General features: G+C 40.3%; 1 protein-coding gene across 1 annotated transcript in view; it reads left to right on the top strand.

Annotated features, from left to right (window-relative positions):
- The first annotated feature begins 7,074 nt into the window (after positions 1-7,074).
- The window catches only part of MAPK11 (mitogen-activated protein kinase 11), a 30,791-nt gene continuing 13,751 nt past the window's right edge, over positions 7,075-24,114 (top strand). Inside the window, exons 1-4 of the mRNA XM_059847236.1 lie at positions 7,075-7,310; positions 20,346-20,475; positions 21,415-21,473; positions 22,573-22,684. Coding sequence (XP_059703219.1) covers positions 7,198-7,310; positions 20,346-20,475; positions 21,415-21,473; positions 22,573-22,684 — 414 coding nt within the window. The 5' untranslated portion in view covers positions 7,075-7,197. The remainder of the gene's footprint in view (positions 7,311-20,345; positions 20,476-21,414; positions 21,474-22,572; positions 22,685-24,114) is intronic.

Here is a 24,114-nt window from a genome sequence, read left to right on the forward strand (position 1 = left end):
ATTCCTTGCAACTACTGATAACCCCACTTCTTTCCAGGGCCTCTGATCTTACAGTGATTCAGTCTTCTCTTTGTTAAGCTCAAGTTTATAAAAGGGATATTAACAGGCTTAAATCCATAGGTTCAAGTCCCTCAACTAATTGTTCCTCAAAAACAGTTTATGTTTGCCATTGCTTTTTATTCATTGATTTAACTGTGTAATTCAAGTACAATAATATAAAACAGGTAAACTGAGGCAACACCTGATACTTATTCCTGAAATATTAGTAGATGTATATCATATGTCTACACAGTTCTATATACAAAGGTTTATTGCTTTAAAGGCTTAATTTGTTTTAAGAGGGCCATACATATATAAGAAAGTTGGTTAAGCTGTGGCCACAGCTTTTGTAGTTCAGTTCATAAGAACTCCTGTAAGTACAAGAAAAACTAAGGAGTAATAAGCTGCTCTTTCAAAGCATAGAGACTATGTAGGTTCATTAATAAAACTATAATTAGATTTCAGTAGATGCATGGTCTATATAGCCTGAAAAAGCCAATGTGTATCAAATACATCCTGAATTATGATGAAACTGTGAAAAAATTGTCTTCTTTTATGGATAACAGCTCCCAAATAGAATGTGGATCACAGTTTGGATCCAAATGATTGTTTGAAATTATTTTTAAAACATCACATTATTGTCCTACCATCCTGCCATAATAATAATAGCAGAAAGTTTGATCCAGATATTTAGCAAGCAAGGTATGTTTTGGGTCCAAATGTGCCCAATAACAGCCTGCCAAGCCACACAACAGCCATTTCCCTGGGTTTATCAAGCCCTTGTGAAGCCTCAGTAGAGGACACGCTGCCATCAGATCCATTATTGTCCACACTGCTCAACATCTGCAGTATCATTTGTCACACTACTACAGTCACATTGCAACCATTATTTGAAGCCTTATTGACACATTTACTTTGAGGAACCAAAGGTCTTTTCAGCAGAGTCCGAACACAGGTTATTAAGTCAAAATCAAGAATGTGACATTGTAATATGAGTGAGGAATAAAATGTGATTAAAGTAGAAATCCCACTTTTCACCTTTGTGGAATAGCCCACTGTGCACTGGAGTCGTGCTAATGGGAAAAAAAAAAAAAAACCCTGCAGATAGATTGGGCAGGATTATATACAATAGAATAACTGAACTTGTACAATTTTTCTCAAGCTGCCTGAGAAGTATCCTCACAATATCTCAAATAATGACTGAAAAACACAACTATGAAGAAGGATGCAGTATTTTCAGTATGACAAGGTTGAATGTAACTGCTTTATGAGAAATGAACAGCGCCAGATTGGAGCGCAAAATTTTGCAGATGAGTAGCAGATGGCAAATGAAGGCATGTGAATACATGCACCTCATACTAAGTCAGGCTAATTCACTAGAAATTTGTATTCTGCTTTTACAAGTTTGCATTGGTATCAATTTTCTGTAAGTATTCATTAAGAGTTAAAGCTGAATCAGATATTGCTTTCATATTGCTCTCCCTCAACTGCAAATATTTGCATATTTTTAAAGCACTGTAATAGAGTTTACCATGTTCCAAAGCTCACCGAGCAGCCCTATGGGTGTGGGTGCAAGTTTGTACACATCTACAACCCCATGGCATTTAGAAATCCTGTAAGCAACAACTTTTCTTCATATTGACTTCACATGCAGAATAAGCACAGTTTTAGCCAGATTGACACCTCATTAATATAATTGTTCCAATACATAATTATTTTTGGATTGTGATTAGAAGAATTCATGATTCGCAATGCACAGCCATTTTAAAGAACCTATGGTGTTCTTTGGAGCCAAAAGAAACAACACAGTAGTCAGTTAAACAGTCTTCCTTGAGTGTGATTTCTTAATGTGCATCAGAAAAGCACTGGGCTTGGTGTATGTGGGCTCTTACATCTGCATCTGCCTTTATCTTTGGAGTACCTTCAGTCACTGTGAAAAAATTTACAGCTGATGTATGTTTAGGACAGAAGCCCAAATGAATGCATTTGGAACAATGTGTTCTTGCTCCCATTCTCATAATGAAATTTGACTTGAATGGGAGCAGTGCTGGGCTCTCCACAGCTACTGATTATACATGTCAATATTAGACTGTGTTTGACTGATGCTGTATTATGCATAAGAATACAGCATCATGGTGGTGTTGTGATTCAGCAGGCAACATAATTACATGGATTGCAAGTGAAAATATAGCACTATGTATTAATAGCCCATCTCAGCCTTTCCTCATATCTGGACCTTTGTTTACTTAATTAGGAACTATTATAAAGTTAAATTTCTATTTATTTTTCTGGTGATGGCCTTGTTTTGAATGTACATACACTGAGAAGCCTTTGTTGACATGACTGAGCGGGATATTGTATTTTATTTAATTTACTCTGGGGACTTCTGACACCAATTGCCAGTATGCTTGCAGTCTCAATCACATTGAGACATCTAATAGCAACATGATCTTAGAATAACAGCCATATGTTGCTCCTGCATGAAGAAGAAACACTGCCACCCTGTTCTAGTAGACTCCAGGAGGCCAAGATACACTCCTCTGTAATTTCAGGTAAAGGACACTGATTTTTTTTTTTTTTTTTTTTGGTCAGAATTACATTTTTAACAGAATATTAGAAAATATTTCCCACCTTGTATCCACAGCAGTATGATAGGAATATGTGAAAAATTGTTATCAATGTCTGCAAGCAATAAGCTTAGCTAGTAAAAGTGTTATTACTATCTCAGGTAGTATCAGTCTTATGTATTTATCCTTAAAATAAGGAAACAATCCTAGTCCCAGTTCATAAATGTGGAAAGCTAGCACAGAGATATCTAGTAGCCATTCTAATTCCACAGAGAAGGAATGTGGAAAAAAAGGAAACAAAGCCTGAGCTCTGAACTCAAGCCATATTAGAATCTCTCTTCTCAGAAAGAATAGAAAACTATTCTTCCCGTATAATTACTAGGATTTAACCCAGATTTTAAAACTCCTCAATAAATAGCAGGATTTCTCATTTGATTTCACACCCCATTATAGGTATGAAATGCCTTGGACGTTTCATGATCAACTTGAGGTTCAAAATGAGTAACTAAACTTAAAGTTTTCTCCAATGCAAGACCCTTCATGTTCTCACAAGATTAAAAGAAAAAAGCTTTTCTAGTTTAAATATCTAAGACCCAACAGGACAAAATCGTCTCAGGCTGGACAGGTCACTGGATCAACCTAGGTGCTATGAAGCCTTCCAAATAGGTAGTTGGCAACAGGCACTTAATAGCAGAAATATGAGAGTTGCATTTCATGGGCAAATGCAACAAGTGTCTTGTGATTCAGTCACAAAGATACATGGTCCCTGGCAAAGCAATCTCATGGAAACTAATGTATTAGGAGTAGATAATGATTGACTTGCTATTTACAGAGGGCTTCATTTAGCCTTTCCTGCTGTCTGTACTTTGTCTTTCAGTTGGTACAAACAGTGGCAGCTCTCCTATGTTATAATTACATATTTGTAGATGTAGTTTCAGAAATTCACAAGAACCTGCAAATAAAACCAATAAATAAATAATAAAAACAAATAATAAATATAAAAAAATATAATAAAAGTATAATATAAATAAATCTTTCTTTTATAAAGGTTTCATATACCCTACGACATTTTCAAAAGAAAGTGGCACAGGAAGCACCTTCACAACATTACTATGTTTAGTTTACTGTTATTAACTTAGGGTGGACATGGTGAAATCCATTAATGGACATCTCCAAGTACAAAGTTAAGTATATAACAGATATAGTGACAGAACTACAGTGCTTCATCCTAAAACCTCAGTGATACTTGGTAGATTTTTAGTTGGAGCTATCCTATATTCACAGCAATTGTATTGAGAACAGTCTGAGCTCTGATCTGCAAACAGTCTTTCCTATGAGTTTCAAAGTCTTTTTTAAATCAGTGCTGAGTTTACAGTAATATGATTATGTTTTCCACCAGGAAACTATATGTTTTCAGTACTAAGGTGGCATTTTCTTTCTTTGAGTTTTCATGTTTATTGTTAGTATGAAAATTGCAATCTTTGAACTCCATTATATATTAAATTTGAGATTTCTAAACTGAATACGAAAACACAAATAGAGAGAGGATAAATGAGAATTGAAAGGAACCTGAAGGAGGGTAGCAAAGATGTGCAAGCTTTCTGCAATATATAAAACAAAAAAAAAGGAGGTAAAAATCATAGAATATACTGAGTTGGAAGGGATCCATCAGGATCATCAAGTCTAACTCAAAAAAATAGGAATGAGGAACAACTGGAAATTAGTAACTCACAACTGGCTAAAATAATAAATTCCTTTGTTTTCACTGAGGTTTATTCTAATGAGAGTAATGTAGGGTTTGACTATGCAGTGGGAGAAGAGCCACAACAGAAAGTTAGTGATCTGCCAGCAAGTTTTCTTTTCGTACCTGCTAGATTTGCTGTGTGTCTGAGGAACTGCATCCCACCCTGCCCAGGGGCACAGCCTCCTCACGCCTGAATGCAGGGCTCCCTCCCCAGCCACGAGGCTCACACAGCTGATCCCACCCCACAAACCGCCTGCGTGTCCCAGCCGGCCCTGCCGCAGCACATGGGCGTCCCTCCCAGTGCTGTGTCCTGTGTGAAGGGCAGTGAGTCCCTGCCCGCTGCCCTCCAGCCACCAGCACTTGACTTGGTGAGGAGCTGTCACACAGGATGCTGTCAGGAAAGGTGTGTGCAGTGTCCACAGCTGTTTCATGGGCTCTCCCTGTCCATCAGAGTCCCAACACAGCTTCAGGCTCAATTTTATGTAACAGTATTTCCTGTATAGACAGTGAAAATTCTTAAGAAGGCAACGTATGCACAGCAGAAGCTGTGGCCTTATCTTTTCTTCATGCTTTCACACCCCCTGTAAAACTGCAGCTAAAAGAGAAGAATACAGCTGACAAGGGAGCTGTCTCTTCCTCCTCCTCTTCCTTCATGGGGATGGCAAAGATGGATGAGCTGATTCTGCCATGGGAAAGGCAGCTGTCAGGGCTTGCTTTATGGGAGGCTTCTGGAGGCCTAGAACCTACCTAGCTCTGAGACAACTCAAATACACTGTCCTTGCATCTTGATGTTTTCCATTATCCCCCTCATTACATACAGTAGAAGACCATGTACGTAGTATCCAATAAAACAAGGATATCAAGCACAGTCTCAGAGTCATGACTGCAACACAAATAACTGACAGAAATTCACAGAAGACAGAAAATTGAGACCAACTGTAAATATTTACCAATAATTAACCAATAATATGAAAAATTATATCCTGTGGAAATTGCATGATTAAAAGATTGGGTAGACATGGACAGACACAACTTCCAAAAATCACGGCTGCAGTTAGAAAGAAATAATTTAATACACCAAAACACCTCTAGAGACAAAGTGCAATAAAAGTTAGCAAGTAGGAGTATTTGTTCCATTTTAGCAATGGTAAACATTTGGGGCCACTTACTTTAGGGGCAAATAAGATGGGGGATGGCAGTGACAGAAATTTTTCTTCTTGGCTTGGTGTAGTGTCACTACACTGTCACTCCAGTTTTAAAACTCCATACGGTGGTGCTGAGAAAAATAAGATAAATTAATGTATTGATGGATTTTTTTATACTTTTCACTTCCTTCAAGCACTATGCCCTCAGAATAGAAATTCAAGTGGGACCAAGGAGCAGTCTGGAGAGAACTGGAGAGGTCTGCTGCACTGGAGAAGGGTAGAAGTGAGAACTAGACTATTGCTTTAGGAACACTTAGTAGTCTTTGAGTGGATGGCTGCAGATAAACGGCTACAGTAGTACCATTCGCATATTTTTTTTTATTTGAAATGCACCCAGCAAATGCCAAGTTCTGGTGCTGTTCACTTGAACAGTCCTAGTGTGGAAGTCCTGTCATGCAACATGGGCTGAGGTTTCAGAGCTGGAACTTGAACCATCCAGTGTTTAGAGCATCCATAACACTTGTTTTCTGTCTCATCATGCTCACATCTATTCAAGCATACATGTTCTCTACAGTCACATTGTGTCCTAGCACAAACTGAGCAGCTATTTGCCAAAGCAAACAGCAATCCATGGTATAGGAGGGTTCTGAAAAGCAAAGATTTCTATTCCCCAGTGATTCAAAGGCAGGTGTAAAGCAATCCCAGTACACTGAATCTATGCAAACATGCTAGTTTGCATAGTACAAGTTACTTACAGGTGCTCAAAGAAGGGTAAGAAGCCATGGAAGGAAACAATACATAAAGAAATATACCGGTAGCATTGCAGTAGTGCTGCAATGATTTCAGAAGTCACTGAGATATTGTATAAGGTACATTTTGGAGAGAAGAAAACACACATTAAAGAAGTCAGAGAACCTTTAACTGGTGCATGAATTTTGGACTTTTAAAGTTTTCAAGACTATCTATTGTCTTGAGGGCTCGAGTCTTCATCGATGAAAAGGAAGAGGACTGAGATGAGTGCTTGCGGGAGTCAAAGCGGTAAGGGTCAATTTTAGGCACCAGAGGACACCGAGAAAACCCCCGACCTGGCCGGGGCTCCATCAGTGAGCGGGGGCTGCACTGCCCCCCCCGGACGATACCCTGGCGCAGGGTCACCGCCGCTGTCACTGCAGCTCGAGCCTGGCGGGCCCAGAGGGAACTTCAGGTGGCCGTGGCAAAGTAAGAAAGGTGTCAGCCAGCAAGGCTTTAGAAAGCCTGAGAGACACCAGGCGAAGGGCGGGATGACCGGGTCCGCCCGTCCCCGCCGTCCCCGCGGGGAGCAGAGGCGGCGGCGCGGGCCCTTCCCGCACATTCGGGCAGGGGCGGCCGATGCTGTGAGGCCGCCGCTCCGGTCCGTCACCGCCCCGGCTGCGATGCTCCGGGGCGGAATCGGCGTTTCGCCACTCCCCGCAAGCCCGCGGGTGGCCCCGCGGAAAGACACCGGGTGCCGCCCCGGGGATCCTGGGCCCCTTCGTCAAGCCCCCCGTTGTCCCCACCCGGGCTCCCCCGGCCCTGGCCGCTGCCCCCACCCCTTCGGCCTCCGCCTTCCCCTCCCCTTCCCCTCCCGGTCCCTCCTCCCCGCCGGCGCCGGCCGTGCAGCCTCGGCTGAGGGGCGGCTGCCGCTGCCGCTGCTGCTGCCGCTGCTGCCGGCGGCTCCGGGAAAATGTCCGAGCGCGGCGGCTTCTACCGGCAGGAGCTGAACAAGACGGTGTGGGAGGTGCCCCAGCGCTACCAGAACCTCACCCCCGTCGGCTCCGGCGCCTACGGTTCCGTCTGGTAGGTGCGGGGCGGCGGCAGAGGGGCCGGGAGCCGGCAGGTGCAGCCGGCGGGCGGCGAGGACGGACAATGCGGGGCAGGCGGGAGCCCCCGCGCCGCGCCGGGGGTCGTGTGCGGGGAGCGGAGGGGCCGGCGGCGGCAGCGGGGCGGGGGCGTGTCCGCCGGGCACCGGTGTGAGCGGCGCCGGAGCTCCCGCCCCGCTGCCCCGGCCGGCGACCCCGCGGGGCCGGGCATGCCGCGCCGTCACCCGGGCAACCGCGCCCGCCGCCGCCCCGGGGCAGCCCCTGCCCGCCCTCCCGCCGCTGCCCCGGGGCCGCCGCCCGGGCTCCGGGCTGCCGCCGGCCCGCTCCCCGGGGCCGCCCCCCGGAGCGGCAGCACGAGTGACCGCCCGCCGCGGGGCCGCCGGCCGGTGCTGCTCCCGCCTCCGGAGGGAGAATTGCCCCGAAGCCGAGAATCCTGCACAGTCATGGCGGTTCCGAGCGGGGAGGGCGGGCAGGCGGCGGCGGGGCTGGGGAAGGGCTGTCCGAGCGGGGTCCGCCGCTGGCAGGGACGGCTCCCGGCGGCCGCGGCCCTTCCAGCCGGGGCTACAGCGGGACACCCCGCAAGGCCCCGGGGCAGCCGCGGCAGGGGGAGAGCTCTGTCCGCCGAGACAATGGGAGCAGCCCCCGGAGCGGGGCGGGCTGAGGGAGAAGACGGGATGCTCACTCGGTGCTTTCGGGGGGGATCGCAAATTAGGACAGATTGCCGCCCAAGGGCTTCGGCGTCTTAAGGGTTTGGAAAGGTTTGCCACATGTTGTCATAAAACGTTTCTCTTTCTTTGATTATTCCTACGTCAGGCTTGCACTCTCGGGAACTCCCAGTGCAGGCTGGGCTTTACTTTAGTATTTGCTGCACACTTTACTACGCTTATAAAAGCTTTAAATCAATTTATGGAAATAATAGTGGCGTTTAAGGGGTTTTTGAGAAAGAGTCGTGATTTTTTTGTAAGCTGGGTGAGTGGAAATATGTAAAACAATCCATAATAAACAATCCATGGCCCTTTAAATGCAAGTGCTACCTTAAATAAATTTTCTTTTTTAAATTTTCTATAGAACTTTGGTTTTTGCCATGCTCTTAACTCATGCAGTAGTTCTCACTTTTTCTCTCAGTCAGATACCACAGAACATTTATGGAATTTTGTATTAGTTACTTCATTATCTTCCTCTGTGAAATGTCCAAGTTGGCACATAAACTAGGAGTATGCATTTTAAAGAAACCTCCAACTATCAGCAGAAACACTCAGAACTGATGTGAAGTATCTTTGAATTCTTCTCTTTTTAAATTATTTCTAATTTATGCTTGCACCAGGGAGGTCTAGGCCAAAACCATGTGAGTGTGGATACCTGCCATTGTAGTTAGCATGTGCTAACTGTTCCGAGCAGATGCTGAAAATAGTTCCACAATGACTTAATTTATTTACACTATGAAAATCTTAGTTTGTGAAAGAAAAGAGGAGAAAGTAAACTATGAGCTGGATGGATAGCAGAGTAGCTACTTTGTGTTCCAATTGAAACTGCATTTCTGGTTACTTTCCCTATTTATGCTGACATAGTTTTGAGGGAAAGACCTACTTTACTGAATTTTATAATGAGATGTCAAGACTTTTGAGAAATTGCAAAGGAAGTGAAAACATGTCGTGGTTCACTTGCAGCACAGCTGGTGCTTTGGTTTTTGAAACTGCACAGCCAAGGAAATCCTAGTAATTTTTATCAATTGCAAAGCCTAGGAAATGAAGATGTGAAATGGAAACTGGAACATGCTATGAGAAAGGTTTACTCTAAAATAGACATTTAAAAATAGAATATAGCAATAAAACATTGCTCTATATTAATAGCCTTGTTAACATCAATGAAGTATAAACCCAAACAGAAGCTTGAATGTGAGGAAAAGGTATGCATCTCTCTGAGAAAAGCCATCTATTTTTAGAGTCTATTGAAATTGATTTTTTTTTCTGTCTGTGTGCATGTGCTTTACCCAGGAGACCTACAAGATGCAACCATTCCCTTGAGTAATATGCTATATTGCTTCTGTGAGTAGCTGTACTCCTATTCAGTAAAATATCTAAAAGCATACTCAAGTCTTACAGAAACTACTAGAATTAAACAAATTCTTAAGTGCTTTGATGAATAGCAGCCAAGGTCCTGAACTCCAAACGCTGGCTTTGAAATGAGAAGAGAGTTGTTGTAACAAATTTTTTCTACCTCAGTGCAACTCTTCCCTAGACCTATCCTTTTCTTTTTTTACAGTAAATTATTAGTCATAGCCCACAGACTTGGGTAACTGAATTGATAACTGATAATAAGAAACATATTGTAAATACTTGCATTTAAGCATCTTTTGCTGGCAGCTCAAAACCAATAGAGCAGTTTGTGTTAGGAGGCTGTGTTTTGGCCCAGTTTATTGATATTTCATGTGTCCAGTAGAATTTGTGTTTGAGTTAGCTGCAGATGCATCAAATATGCTATGGAGATAGATACTACTGGTTTAAAACAGATTCACTTTCAGAGATATATCTGTACCAAGTACAGTGCTTTCCCATTTGGTGCGGGTTTCTTTTGTTTTTTTTTTATTTAGATGTAGAATAGGTAGAAACACCAAATCTTCCCTTGTATAAAGAGTTCTACTGCTTTTTCACTTTTTTAATGACATATCACAAAGAACGTTTGGTTTTGGAAATCTTCCAAACTCAGCTGCACTGCAAAGCAGAGTTGCACCTTAGCATCTATGTGAATCACAGAGAGAACTGTGAGGTCTTTCCCTCAAGTAGTTAATCCTTGAAGTACTTTTTATGTTACTCTCTTGTACCTTAGCTTTGTGCAAGGCTTTCTTTTGCCTGAACTTTTCCCTATGGCCATTCAAGCTCTTGTATGTTCTGTCATTTGCTGCTGTCAGATCTGATTTTTTAAGTTTAGGAAAAAAAGTTTAAAGCCAGGGGGTGGGGAGGTGGGAGTGTGTAATTACAAGTAAAGTTATCATTGCCATTTTCAACCGTATGTTTTGCTTAATTTCTCTTTTTTTCTAGGGGTTGGGTTTTCTTGGCAAGTATTAAATTTACATGCACAACTGGTTTGGTGTGGGATTGTTTTTGTGCTATAGCTTTACCTATCAAGGCGAAGGTTTTTTATTATTAGACAATCATTTTAACTCTTGCTCAGACTAAAATTTGGTTAAAGTTTTCTTCAAAAAATGCATTTTTGGTGTCCAGCCTTTATAGTTGAATTACCTCTCACAGAAGTCAAAGAGCTGTTTCACTCTTAAGGGACCAGGCACCAGACCTACTAATTGAGAGTTTTGCAGCATTTAAGTTATATTAAGCCATTTAGATAGGAAGCAAGATACCTTACTTTCACAAGGTAGTCTTAATCTACAACCCTTTCTTTTCAGCTCTAAAGAAAAGTGACTATGTCTCAGGTAAAACTGAGTTTTAAGTTCATGTTCCTTATGGTTCTGCTTTTTAAAATACGAATTCTGGCTGTGTTTGAGTCTTCCAGCTGTCCCAGTGGTATTGCTTATAAACAGGATCTTTACCTGGAGCATCTGTGCGTTCCAGCTGTGTTGCCCCGGTGGTTCCACTGTGGTTTGATGCCTGACCAGCTTTTCTTCTGGGAGGTGGCATTGCTGCCTGCTTGAGAAAGAGCTTCATCTTTTTAACAGACTTCTTATTATACCACAAATTATGTAACATGTATAGATTTTTGGTTTCCTGTTCTTTGGATCTTTTTAAAGCCTGTATGCCTCTTTTTATGCCAGCTTTTGTAAACTGTGTTCTAACCTATTTAGTCTTATTTTTGCCTGGGAGGGATTGACGGCATTCTGCAGCATGCTGTCTCTGATCTGTCCAACAGGTTGTTTCCCATTAGCATATTGCAGGCTCTGTGTTCTGCCTTCTCTGGAAAGAACAGACCTTGCAAGATGAACCAAACTGAGTCCAGAGTTTCTTCACAGCCATAGATTCCTGCACTGTTCTCTCAGAATCTGCTGGCATCAATAGTACTTACATTCAGTCTCTTTTGGTTTTAAGACTATGCAATTGCTAACACCAACTCAGGTGACCTCACACATGTTTAAGTAGAGGCCTGCTCAGTAAAAGTGTAGTTGCCCAGGCCTCAGTTCAAAAAAAGCAGGAAAGCAAAGCCTGCCTTAAGTCATTTACAATGCCTCCAGCATCTGTCTATCCTGTTCACTTTAAGCACATGCTTAAGATTCATTAAGGTTATGTCCTGGCTAATTTTGTGTAAAAATGGGGGAAGGTGTTTAGGCTACAGTTTTGCTTTGAGGAAGTACAAGTGGAAAAATAGAAGCAGAAGGCTCTGATCTTGAAGTTTAACCCCTTCTTTCCTGCCGTTCACCCCATTCTGTGTTTTTGGTACTCACAAATGTTTTGAGGGCATTAGCATGCAATACTGGAACATAACACTGCTGATACCATCCTTTTCACACTGAGGAACTCTAAGAAGATGCTAAGACAACTCAGTATCATGTGAAGGTTTTAAAAGCTGCTAAAACCGTATCTAGCTGACAAAGAGAAAAATTCCTTCATCCAAGATTGTACTTGATGATTTCAGGTTGTGGTTTTTTTTGGTTTTTTTTTTAAGTATCTGTTTAGTTAGCTGTAGTGATACTAAGTGTATGATTTCAACTGTGAGATCAGGTTACTGGAGTTGTGGTTTGTATCACTGTAGCACTACATGCTACTTTAAATAGTAAATGCTGAGATAAACTTTTAGGGTAGTAATAACACACAACTGCTGTATGTAAATACAGCTGGAAACTGAGGATGGTATAGATCTTTACAGGCTAAATGCACAATCCCAGGCACATGTGGATTTTAGTGGACTCGCTTTGGACTGCTTTCTGATCAAATCTTTTGTTTTCAGTATAAATACAGGGGCTGAACTTCATCTTACAAATGGTTATAATTATTGGAAACTTTTCCCACAACCTTGTTAAAATACTGCTGTCCAAGATCTGATAGGAGTTGTCTGTTTTTGGTAGGCAGCATTCAGAAGGAAAGCATTGACGCCTTTCTTGAGTTGTGCAGATACTTACAATGGACCCCTCTAAGCATATTGAAACACTTGCTTGAGAACTGAGATGAAGGCTGATATGAGACCCCAGTCAAAGGTAGGACAGCTCTTAAAAGTCAGTATATGTAATAAAAATACTTGGAAACAAGGCCTTGAAGGTGAGGTTGCAATGGAGAGGAGAACTAAATAAAAGGGGTTGCATGGTCAGTGTTACCAATTAGAAGGAGGATCTTTGCAGCAGTATTGCTGGAGTGAATGGATGAAAATAAGCGAAGCAACAAAAAAATGTTGTGGAGTGAAAAAGACCCTCAGAGGAGCATAAAGAAATAGCCATTTGAAATAAAAGCACAGTGGGATTTGCAGCTACAAAGCCAAGGAAGGTGAAGAATTTAGGAATTTTAGTGAAAAGTACATGAAGGAAGACGGAAGGGTGTTTCTGAGCACTGGCTGGGAAGGCATCAAATAGGGAGTGTATTGAGAGTGATTTTGTGGAAAACTAGGGTGGAATGCAGATTGCTTGTCCTTCCTTTTTCTGGTTTCATCCTCACTGTTTTCCAGCTGTTGGAAAAGTGTAGTTAACTGACTTGGGAAGGTGTCAAGGTCCCTATTTTAAATGAGAATGTCTAATAAGATTTAAAGAAGGAGGTGTTTGTGGAGAAGGATGAGAAAGACTGGGAATTGCTGTAACATATTTCTGTGTAGGGTGTTGTCACTAAGCTTGTGGAGTAGCTTGGGAGCAGATGACATGAGTGTGCATGAGAAGGGTGATAGAGATGTTTGTAGGAAAGGTGAAAAAAAGACAAGTTTAAGAAGTGGGGACTTTGTATTGCGCAGGTTTTCTTTCACAGGGTATTAATGAGATCTTTTTTAAAGGAAGGGGAGGCATGGGATGGTAGAGAGATGAGAAGCATGAGGTGAACCAGTTGTGGCAGAAAGGCAACAGGGATCATGGAATGGCAGCCTTCTGTGTGGCTGTAAGAATACATTAGCGGATGGTTGTATCTGCAGGTCTCCTCTGTCCTTACTTCAATATATTTTTTATGATACTTACCTTCCTGACTACACGAGGCAGCAGTGGCATAGCTGCCTCCTTTCCTGTTGTCAGCCATGATTACAGTTGGGAACACAGTCCCTGTCCCACAGACCTGAAAATCTTAGGGCCTGGTTGCTTGCTTCAGTACAGCTTCACAATGACCTGTTTGAATTTCAGAACCTATTAGTTGTTTCATACCAAAAATACAGTATCTCAGTTCTGCCCATACAGTCAGGAAGGGGGAGGACATTTCAAATCCCTATGTAACCTGGGAATAAATTGCTACCATTTCATATTTTGGCTGTTGTGGAGAGAGGAAACAGGAAATGTGAAGGAGAAGTGGGGGGAGGAATAGGAAAAAGAAAGACAAAATATAGGTGAGATTTTGTCTGTATGGATTTGTTTAATGTTTTTGAAAGTACTGTTATTTTTCATGTGCAACTTTATATCCAGATTAACTGCAAGCATTTCTAGCTGAAGCTTCTAAGCCCACAATATAAAACTACCTGTCAGTCTTTTTTTTTTTTTTTTTAATACCGAATGGAACACATTTGTCACTAGCAGTGTACTGGTTTAGTGGCAGCTGACTGATACTCTTGTTTACTTACTGACAGTGGGCTCAGGTTATGTAGAATGTATGATTATTTTAGTATCCATGAGCTGGTTGCACATGCTGAGGAAACTAACAGCTTATGACCCCAACCTTCTGTACGTTTTTTTCACAACCACGATTTAATACCTCATTCCCACTGATAAAAGCTGTACTTTCTGTAGCTTCTCCTAAAAAAGTGTGACTGCTCCTCAGTAAAGCTATTTAAATTTTTAAGTCGCTGTGGAGGCACAGGAAACAGATCAAAAAATAAATACGACTTGTGGATTCAGAGGCTGATACAGCACTTTTATGATCATGTTCCATTGAATGAAAACTGGTGATGTATTCACATTAACATGTGGAGAGTGATTATTTTTTAGTATTTTCAATGTCTGCTTAAAACAAAAAAGCAACATACTTTATGTTGGTTATAGAACAATTATGTTGCATATGTAAGAGATATTTGTGGGTAAATGAATCTGAGATAATTAACAGTCATTGTACTAAAACCAAAACCATTGATGCTACTGCTCAGCATGGTGTGTTGGAATAATATCCAAGTGAGGGGATGTAATTTTTACAGTACAATAACCTGTCATCATCAAGCAAGTGGGTTTTTTTGTCAAATGAGAAGATTACCGTGTCATTTCAGAGCTTCCCATTACATCCTCTTGCTGTTTTTTCTTGCCACCATCTAATTTTTCTTTATGCTTTCCTTTTGATGCACATATATGTTGTGATTTGTGTGGTTTAGCAAACAAACCTTACAGCTAGCTCTTAGGGGTGAAAATCACCAACATGAACTTGCAAAACAGTAACAAAACATTTATAAAGAAGAAACAAATTAATAATTTCCAGGGTTTACTTTACTGCTTAACTCAAAATGGCTTTGGGTAGCTGTTTTCTGTTCTCTTGCTTCACTGCCAATAGCTGATATGGTCCTTTGCCAGTATTGGATGGATGCTGTGTGTGCTTTTTTTCATGGTTACTTCATATCTCAGTAAAAACTAGGTTTTTATTTAAATTAAAAATAAATAAAAATTTGTGTTTAAAAGAAGAACAAGAAGACAGGTAAGTCCCAGAAGACAAAGCTGACAAACTAAACCTTGCAAATAAAAAATAAAATCCATGTTGTTCATGTAATTACTTTCTTTCACTTACATGACATTTTTGAGAAGTGTAAAAAAGGGTTGTTATTCACTGTAGTTATAGGAGCCCAAATTACATTAAATTACTAGAAAATGTCCCAGGGCAGGGTTCCTGTGGTCCCTCTTTTCTATCTTACTTGCCAGTGCGTGGTGCCGTAAGGGCTGCCTCCATCAGTGAAGAGATTCTCTGAGTCTTGGCCCTTCTTCAGTCCTTTCCCCTTCAATACCTGCTCACATGGACCCTTCTGCCGCTGTTACTTGTTTTTCTCAATAACTTAGCATCTTCCAAATTAAGAGTACATCTGTCCACAAGGAAGTTCCTGTCAGCTCCAGTGGAAGGAGTCAATGGGTACTTGAAAGCGTGTTGAGGTCTGCAGATAAGAATTCAAAATTGTGAACCTCTATTTTGAACATTAATTGCATTTTGGGGGGTTTTCTTTCTTTTTTTTGTTTTCTTTCTCTTAACAGTTACATGTAATGGGGAATTTTTTCATGTTTTGGAGGAATGTGACCCAGTGAAGGAAAGAAACTCATGCTGCAGTGAAAGAAACAAAAATAGACTCCTGAAACAATATGGGGAAACACCAGACCCGGTGTCCCTGTCACATGTTCTTGTCCAGCATTCTCTCTAAGTTTTGGTATAGTGTGTCCAGCCAGTTGTCAAACTTCTGATAGTGTAAAGGTAACAGCCTTGCAAGCTGAGACACTGAAATATATTTTTAAAAATCTGAAAACCAAATTTATTGGTTTTTGCACCTAACCCCAAATCAGTTGCTTAGGATGCATATACCTAAATAATTTGTACAGCTATAATGCTGAAAGACTTTGTAGACAAACAAAATCTTGTGGTTATCCAGAGTGATGGGATGAAATATGGATGGGGATGGAATATTGTCTGACATGGGTAACCTACAGCAAACAGGAATGTTGCTGGAGACCTCACACTGGCACCATGTACAACCAGCTTTGGGTCATGCCTTCATTCTGCATCCCCTACATCTAGGCTGGCTCCAGGAATGAAGAGAACTTGTAGACTGAATGCTGCATTCAAGATGAACTTTTTCCAGGCACTGTGGGTAGTGCTGTGCCCAGCTAGTAAGCTTCTCTGAGCCCAAAGCGTTAGGAATTTTAGGGACTGGCTATAGTTCAAGGGGACCATCTGATCCCAGGAAGGACTCTTCCTGCATTCAATACTGGAGTTTACTAAATTGGATACAAGTTGGCTCCATGTGTGATTTTTAAGATCAGGCTCCTACAAACAGCCCTCCAGCTGCTGAAGCAAATTTGATCCCAAAGACTGAGTAGCCACAGGTGAATGGTGTGCTTCTAGTCCCAAAATGCCCGAGGGGTCTGAGCCGGCTGCACACATGAATGGCCTGTCTGTCCAGTTCTACTGCTCTGCAGCCACACAGGGTAAACTCTGTGGATCCTAGGGAAATTATTGTATGTACACCATAGTTATAAACATCAGCTACTAAAATCCATATCTCATCAAAAGTTGTAATGTTATCTTGAGGCTTGAAGGTTATCTTGAGGTTAAAATCCCATGCTTTCTGCCTCTTGAGTTTTTGGACTGCAGTAGTTCAAATTTTTCTCTGAAATCTTAAGAACTGGGAAAATGTGCATATAACTAAAAATTGATATTACATCTAGTGGAACTTCAATAGAATTATTAAATATAGGAGTTGACAACACTAAAAAGGTGAGTCTAATTTAAGCAATGATTGAAAATCACACTAAACCAAAGTCTCTAATCTGTGTGAAAATGATGCCATCCCAGCAGAGTAATGGCTTTTTATCCTTGATCTTGAAAAGGAGAGACAGCAAAAAATGTGTCATTACTCTGTTGGGTTCTGGGTCAAAAGTGATTGTATCTGAAAAAGCTATTGCTACGATTGTTACAAAGTTGTTTCTTGTTAGCTAAAAAAATAGTGGTAATTCTATTTCTTTCTAAATTACGATAGAAAGTCTGTCTAGAGCAGTTATTTGGCATCATGATTAAAGTTTATTATATTTTGTTTCAATTGCTAAATTGTTCTTATGCCAACATATAAAGTTTACTTTTTCTTTCTGAAATGGAGGTGGACAGGAGTGAGCAGGCAGCAGTGTGGCATTTAGTTGCCAGCTGTGGTTAAACCATGAAAATAGGCCTCTGTTTCTTCCCTGTTAAATCAAAATAGTTATCAGCATGGGTTTGGGGTTTTTTTAAAAAGAATTTTTATTCATTTTAATCATGCTGGTTACAGGCCCCCAAGGAAGGATGTACAGGTGCCAAGCACAGGTGTGCCTGTATTTTTGCTTTGACTGGAACCACAGATGTCCTCTCCAGAGACTTCTCTGAAAGCTGAGTGTTCATGGGGAAATCACAAAGAAAGGAAAGCAACTCATCCTTCCTTCTATCCACCTAACAGTTTACTCAGTGGCTGATGAAGGATTCAGGGGACAAACTAGATTGTAGCTATGATGATATAATAGCAAGACAGAGAGATCTAGTCTAAAAATGTGATTACAGAGGCAGTAGCAGAGATCACATATGCAAGTCCTCCTTAAATCTGATAAACAAGACAGTTCAAACAACATGAAACATATTTTTGAATGCTTTACTGTTAATAACTTGAATTGTGATGATGACAAGCCAGGCAAGGAAGGAATCTGAAGGCATTAGCTCTGATTATAACTTTGGTTAGCTGAGTGTGGAAGTACTCATTTAAACCAAGTCAGTCCCTGGCCTGTGCAGCTTCGATTCGTGATTTCCTGTTGGAGGTGTCAGGACTCAACTTTCACTGTTCCCTTTTCACTTTTCCCTTTTCCTTCTCTCTCCTTATGTGATACCATCTTTGGTCTAAAAAGCTGCTGTCATAAGAATTACTGAAGCTAAAAAGATTGTGCTTTGTATCATCTGAAAGCTTTGCAGCCTTGAGTCATATAGAAGATAAAAAAAAAAAGCAATTCATCATAGAGATCAGTGGTTTTTAAACTACTGAAACTCACATTTGAACTTAGAATTGGGAAGAGAGTGATGTTTATCATGATAACGGGCTTAAAATCTAATTCTTCCTAGCCTTCCTGTATAATGTGTACAGTATTTCACAGACTGGTGCAAGCATGAGCGGGAAGGCTTGTGAATTACCAGAAAAGCTGAGATGTTAAGCAGACTGCTGTTTTGAGCAATATCGTTTATTTACCTCGATAAACATTTACTTTCCCCCAAAAACTGGAAAGACTGTAGTCAGTGTGCATTTGTGAGACTTGGCAGTGTTCTCCAGTGGCTTTGTTGCCCGTGGCTAAAGACAGGGCAATTACATCTAACCTTTGTTATATTAGAAGATAAGCATTGGCTTCCTTTTTATTTCTTTAGATTTATTTGTGCAACCTTCATGTTTTCCTGTGGCTGGTCATGTGGAATTGAAGATATTTCTGTTGTCTGTTCTTCTCACACTGTTTGTTCCTTGAGTTGCTCCATGTATTCAATTCACATATCCTGAATAACTCAGTCCCTGCCCCACTGCTGGAATGAGTTTCTCTGTTGTATCCCTTCCACCCACTTAACAGAGTGATATCAGTCTTCTCCTTCTTCCTATGCATTCTTTCTTCTGCTCAGGAAATGCTCTTTCTGAGGTGCTCAGCAAAACCACAGCACTCTACACCTTTAAAACTTGGCAGAAGATCAGTTTCTGTGATGATTGCAAAGAACTAGCTAAGTAATCTGCTTATCTGTGTCATTTATCTCATGAGTGACTCCCTCCTTCCATAGAGCCTGCAGGAAACTTGTTAATTAAATCTACTTGATTCTATTCTGTCTTTATGAAATTCTGGATTTGCCTTGTGGAGGTTGGGTTAATTCTAGGGCAATCACCTTTTGGATGCCACTGTTCTTCCTGCATGTTGATTGTATCCTTTGTTTCTTCTGATTAGAAACACCAGATTATCCTGCAGAGAGAGGCTTTGCTCTTCACTTGGCTCTTTGTGACTTTAGCGTAGCACCAAATATGTGTCAGAGTCCACCTGTTTACAGCTGATTGTAGGCTCTGTATATTAGTTTGGAAGCTACTCCAGGCACCATCAGTGTTTTTTGTCTCTAGCAAGTATGTTCTACAACGATTAGTGGGAATGTTTAAAACACTGTGCAGAATAAGTTAATAGCATTTTATGTGTCTGCTGACTGTTGACATTCTACTCCACCCGTTTTTCATGTTGTTTAATTTTTGTGTAATTCCAAAAAAATTCTGTAATAAGATAAATGTGGGAAGATTCTTGATTTGTTAGCGCTCTCTAACAAGTACACATAGTGTTATCCACTCTTTAAACTGAGAATTTCTAGGTATTTTAATTGAACACAATTACTTAATAAGTAAGAGTAACAACTGAAAGAAATTTTTTTCTTCTTAAGAGGAGATTACAAACAGTATTTTTATAATAGTACTATGTAGTGTCATGAGGTAATATATACAGGGATCATTTTTAGCCCTGTGCTACATATCAGACATCATTTATTTGTGGCTTGTGCTTGTCATGCCTTTCTAATGCCCAAAAAAAAAGAGTCTCCCTTGCTTGCAAATATTGACTATATATTTAGTGTCCTCTTCAGCAGGGCACCTCCTTCTGTGGGACATTAAGCACATGCTATGGATATGTGAGCTGCAGTATAAAATGTGCCCATTTTTCACTTGTTGGGAAAGGCATGGGCATGGTTATGTCAGCATCCTAACTTGATACCAGCCTGGGGACATTGCCATCTATCAAGCTAATGGTTACATAATAATTAATAGTCATAGATACAAAGGCAGTGTTCCTCTAATTAGTAAAAGTTCCAATTTGCCCAGTAAGAACAGGCTTCAATTTGAATCCCCATATTCCCTACGAGCCCTGCCTTGGAGCTGGAGGCTGGAGCTGCACGAATGGAGCTAATTGTCTGGTTACTTTTCCTGCCATTTGGGGAAAGGGCTGCCTGGGGATGAGTCCTGAACAGTACCATAAGCATTAGTAATTTGCTAGATGGAAAACAAGGGACCTGTGTTCAAATACTCGGGAGTTACTGCTGACTAGCGCCCTGGTTGCAGTCCCTGAGCAGAAGGTGAAAGAGGGTAAAGAAAGGGGTAAGGGCCCTCAGGAAACTGCAAGTTCCTTCAGTGAACTGGTGGAGAGCTTTGCTGTAGAACATGGCATCATTGTGGACTTTTTCTTTCCCTCTTTCAGCTCAGCTTATGATACCAAAACAAGACAGAAGGTGGCAGTGAAAAAGCTTTCAAGACCTTTTCAATCACTTATCCATGCCCGGAGGACCTACCGGGAGCTTCGGCTGCTTAAGCACATGAAGCATGAGAATGTAAGTGGAGAGTGAGTTCTTCCCTTTGGATTGACCTTACAAAAGTTTACAATATAAGCTTAATTTCAGTTAGGTACAGTCTTTTACAAAAAGGTGTGTGCAACTGTCTAGCTACTCAAGATACCTGGACCTAGACACCTTAGGTGTTGTGAAGTCACCGAACTTTAGAAGCTTTCAGCAACACGCTGCATTTTTATTTTAAAAATATCTAATTAAATCTTGAAGGTGAGGTTAAAGGAACTCAAAACAAGTCATTGTACTCTTCTCTAATAAAGTAATAAAAGTATTCTATTCATTACTGTTGAAACATCTTGAAACATCAGCCCAGGGAAAAAAAAGACCCCATATCTCAAACCTGCTTTTGCTGAATGTGGATTCTGTTGAGAAATTAGGGACAGATTAGTCTTGTTGCAATTGACAACAGTGTAATAGCTAAATGAAAGACAGCAGACCTTCAGATCTCACATAACTAAGTACTTGTCTAAGTTTATGTGGTAAACAGTTGATTTCAGTGGAGCATCCACTTACTTAAAGGTAGCTTGATGACTTGAAGCCTGAATAAAAAAATATGGTTGATTGAAAAATATCCTGGAGAAAGAATAAAAAAGTTGACAAAAACAGACCAAGAAAACTCATGAAGGTGTGCATTATCTAAAGTATAACAATTGTGTAAGGCATGTGTCCGCTTTTCTGTAACGAGACATTACTTCTTCTGCCTTTATTTTTTTTTTTTTACTCTTTGTAATTAAGATTGTAATTAGGATGGTTGTGGTGATACTTTTATAGATCACCTACTATGTCAGTTTTCAGTATGACCATATGTCCTATTTTTGTAAGTTTCATCCTGAAAATGTTGAGCACTGTCAATGCAAATCACATGTTGCTTTACAGGTTTGTAAAAATAAAATGTCACTTCTTTCCCCTTCTTTCACCTTACAGGTTATAGGACTGCTTGATGTTTTTACACCTGCAACATCAATAGAAAACTTTAACGAAGTGTAAGTAAAATTTCTTTAATCATCCTGACTAAGTAAGTGATCATTCATTACTAAGTAAGTGAATACCATTCTGCTTTTAAAAAGGAAGAACATACATTTCTAAAAGACTTTCAGCCACAGTCAGCTTTGTAAAAATCTTTTTACAACATTTCCACAAAAGAGGAGGCAGGGAGATAGACCTCATTTTTGTACTTTTCTAAATGAAAATTTAAATTATTTAAATTAGATTAGAAGGTTATGGTAAATGATTTAATGCTGCATAAATGCCAATAGACTTAAAACCTTTTCACTTCAACTGTGTGTTTGTAAACTGTGGATTATTTATTCATACATAGATGGCAGAGTTCAGGAATGCAGGAAAGTGTTCTGTTAGTTAACTGAGACAAGGTAAATTTAGGCTAGATGCCTGGCTAACCTAAAACCAGGTATATTTTGGTGTGACTCAAACATATGATTTATGCTGATATCCTTTTGGTTTACATATTTGTATAAGTACTTAAGTAAACAATTTAGCAGAAGAAATAGTAATTAACATGTTCTGGTCTCCATGGAAATTAGTGACCAAACCCCTCTGACTCTGGGGCAAAATTACACAAATGGGAATTGGGTATGACAGATGCATGCTTTTGTTCAAACACTGTACTTGGAAAAGAATCAATGTTTCTGCAAAATGTGTCAGAAAATAAAACTTCCAGTGGGAACAGAGAGGGAAGTTACACAAAACACTCTTATTTCTGCTACTCTAATATTTCCCTCCATCATTAGATATTCCAGGGCCTTGCAGGTCCTGTAGTTTTGGTGGCTCAGGCTGCCACATTGATGTTGGGTGAGGCTTCCTCTTCATTAAAAAATATGTTGCATGTATCACTGCTGTAGTGTGTCATGGAGAAAACAGAGATAAAAGCCTCTAATATACAGCAAGGATTTTTCTTTTTAATTATAATAAGTCTCATGGTAGTGATTGCACTATTAGAACTCACAGCTGATTTAAAGGATATAAAATATGTTACTAGACAGTGGAAAAGGAACTTCCGTGGCCTGTGTAGATACTCTTCTAGAAGAATTTTCTGTGATTTTTTCCACTTCTGTATTTTCACAGATATCTTGTGACAAATTTAATGGGTGCTGACCTGAATAACATTGTGAAGTGCCAAAAGTTAACAGATGACCATATACAGTTTCTCATCTATCAGTTACTTCGAGGTCTTAAGGTACTGTCTGATTCCAGGAATCTAAATGTTGTAGTAATGAGTCAGTAATCTAAATGTTGTAAGCACTGGATGCTTGCAATGAGCATACTTAAATGTTTTTGGGTTTTTTAATGTCTTAAAAGTGCACAAATAGCAATAATTTATCAATTATCAGATAATTTTTCTAACCAGAAATAAACTCCCAAGCCTACCAATGTTTACATGCACAATACACGTGAATACTCCCCTTGAAAGTTAACTTTGGATCAGTGTCTATTTCAGTTCCTATTACAGGACAATAACATGCTATATAATGTCTCAAAAATTCTGAAGAATATGAAATGGATAAAGAACAATATGGAAAGTAACTCACATTTGTGCTTTGAAAGACATGAGGCACTTTGAAAAACCACAGTCCTGATTTTTGTAGAGAGTGTCACGTGGGTGAAGAGTTAACCAAATTAGTTGTGTTCTTTGGGAAATATTGGGGAATAGAAATTTATCCCAGCAATGTTTGATGCTGCACACAATCATGTAGGATTTAGTCTGCCTGTAAAGTCATTATTTCCTTTAATCATATCAGTTAAAATTTATACACTTTAATAACACGGGCAAATGGCAATGAATCTACAGAAAAATTTTTTTCCAAAAGAATCAAAATATGTATCATTTTGCTGATATTTAATATGTAAATGTCTATAAACAGAAGATGTAGGTAATGCTTCCTGTTACTAGGTGCTAAGCTTTTTCTCAGACCAGTATGGATTTTCCCAAGATAAAAGCAAACAGAAGACAGAGGTCAGCAGCTTTACTAGCTAACTTAACAGTAATTGATATTTTAGACATGGAAAATGATATGTGTTTGAAAGCAAGCCATGGTAAATACTGGCTCTGAAATATATTTATTACATGATTTTCAGCAAGTCACCTTGTGCCTGAGACAGTAATTCTTATTCATGCATGCAGATTCCATCATTCTAAGTACAGATTTTAATGACTAAAAATTGCACAACTGAGCCCTTAATTGCTTTGTCTCATTTACATTAGTTAATAGCTTAGTTAGGAAGATGGATTCTGGCATTAATTATCCTGCTTGTGGTTTTGAATATAAGTCTACGTTGTGTCAAAGATAAATAAAAGTAAGAATTGTGCTCTAAGTGAGTATTAATTTCAGAAATGCACTCAGCTGTATTTCTGTCTCTGTTTCAAAGGGGAGAGGTTGCTGGTGGCTTCTCTCTTCTGGAATTGAAATTCTCATGAAATTCTCATGTCTCATTAGCAAAAGAACATTTGATGCTGTGTATGACTGCTTGGTGGCACCAGGAGGGGCTGCTGTGGTTGCCTCAGCAGAGCAGGGACACGGTTCCTTCTGTTGATAGCAGTGTTTTGGCTTCCCCTTCATTCAGCTGCTTGCAGCTGCTGTGAGGAACATTGAGAGTGGCCCTGCCTTC

The sequence above is a fragment of the Haemorhous mexicanus genome, chromosome 5, assembly GCF_027477595.1.
Source record: "Haemorhous mexicanus isolate bHaeMex1 chromosome 5, bHaeMex1.pri, whole genome shotgun sequence".
Classification (NCBI taxonomy): domain Eukaryota; kingdom Metazoa; phylum Chordata; class Aves; order Passeriformes; family Fringillidae; genus Haemorhous; species Haemorhous mexicanus.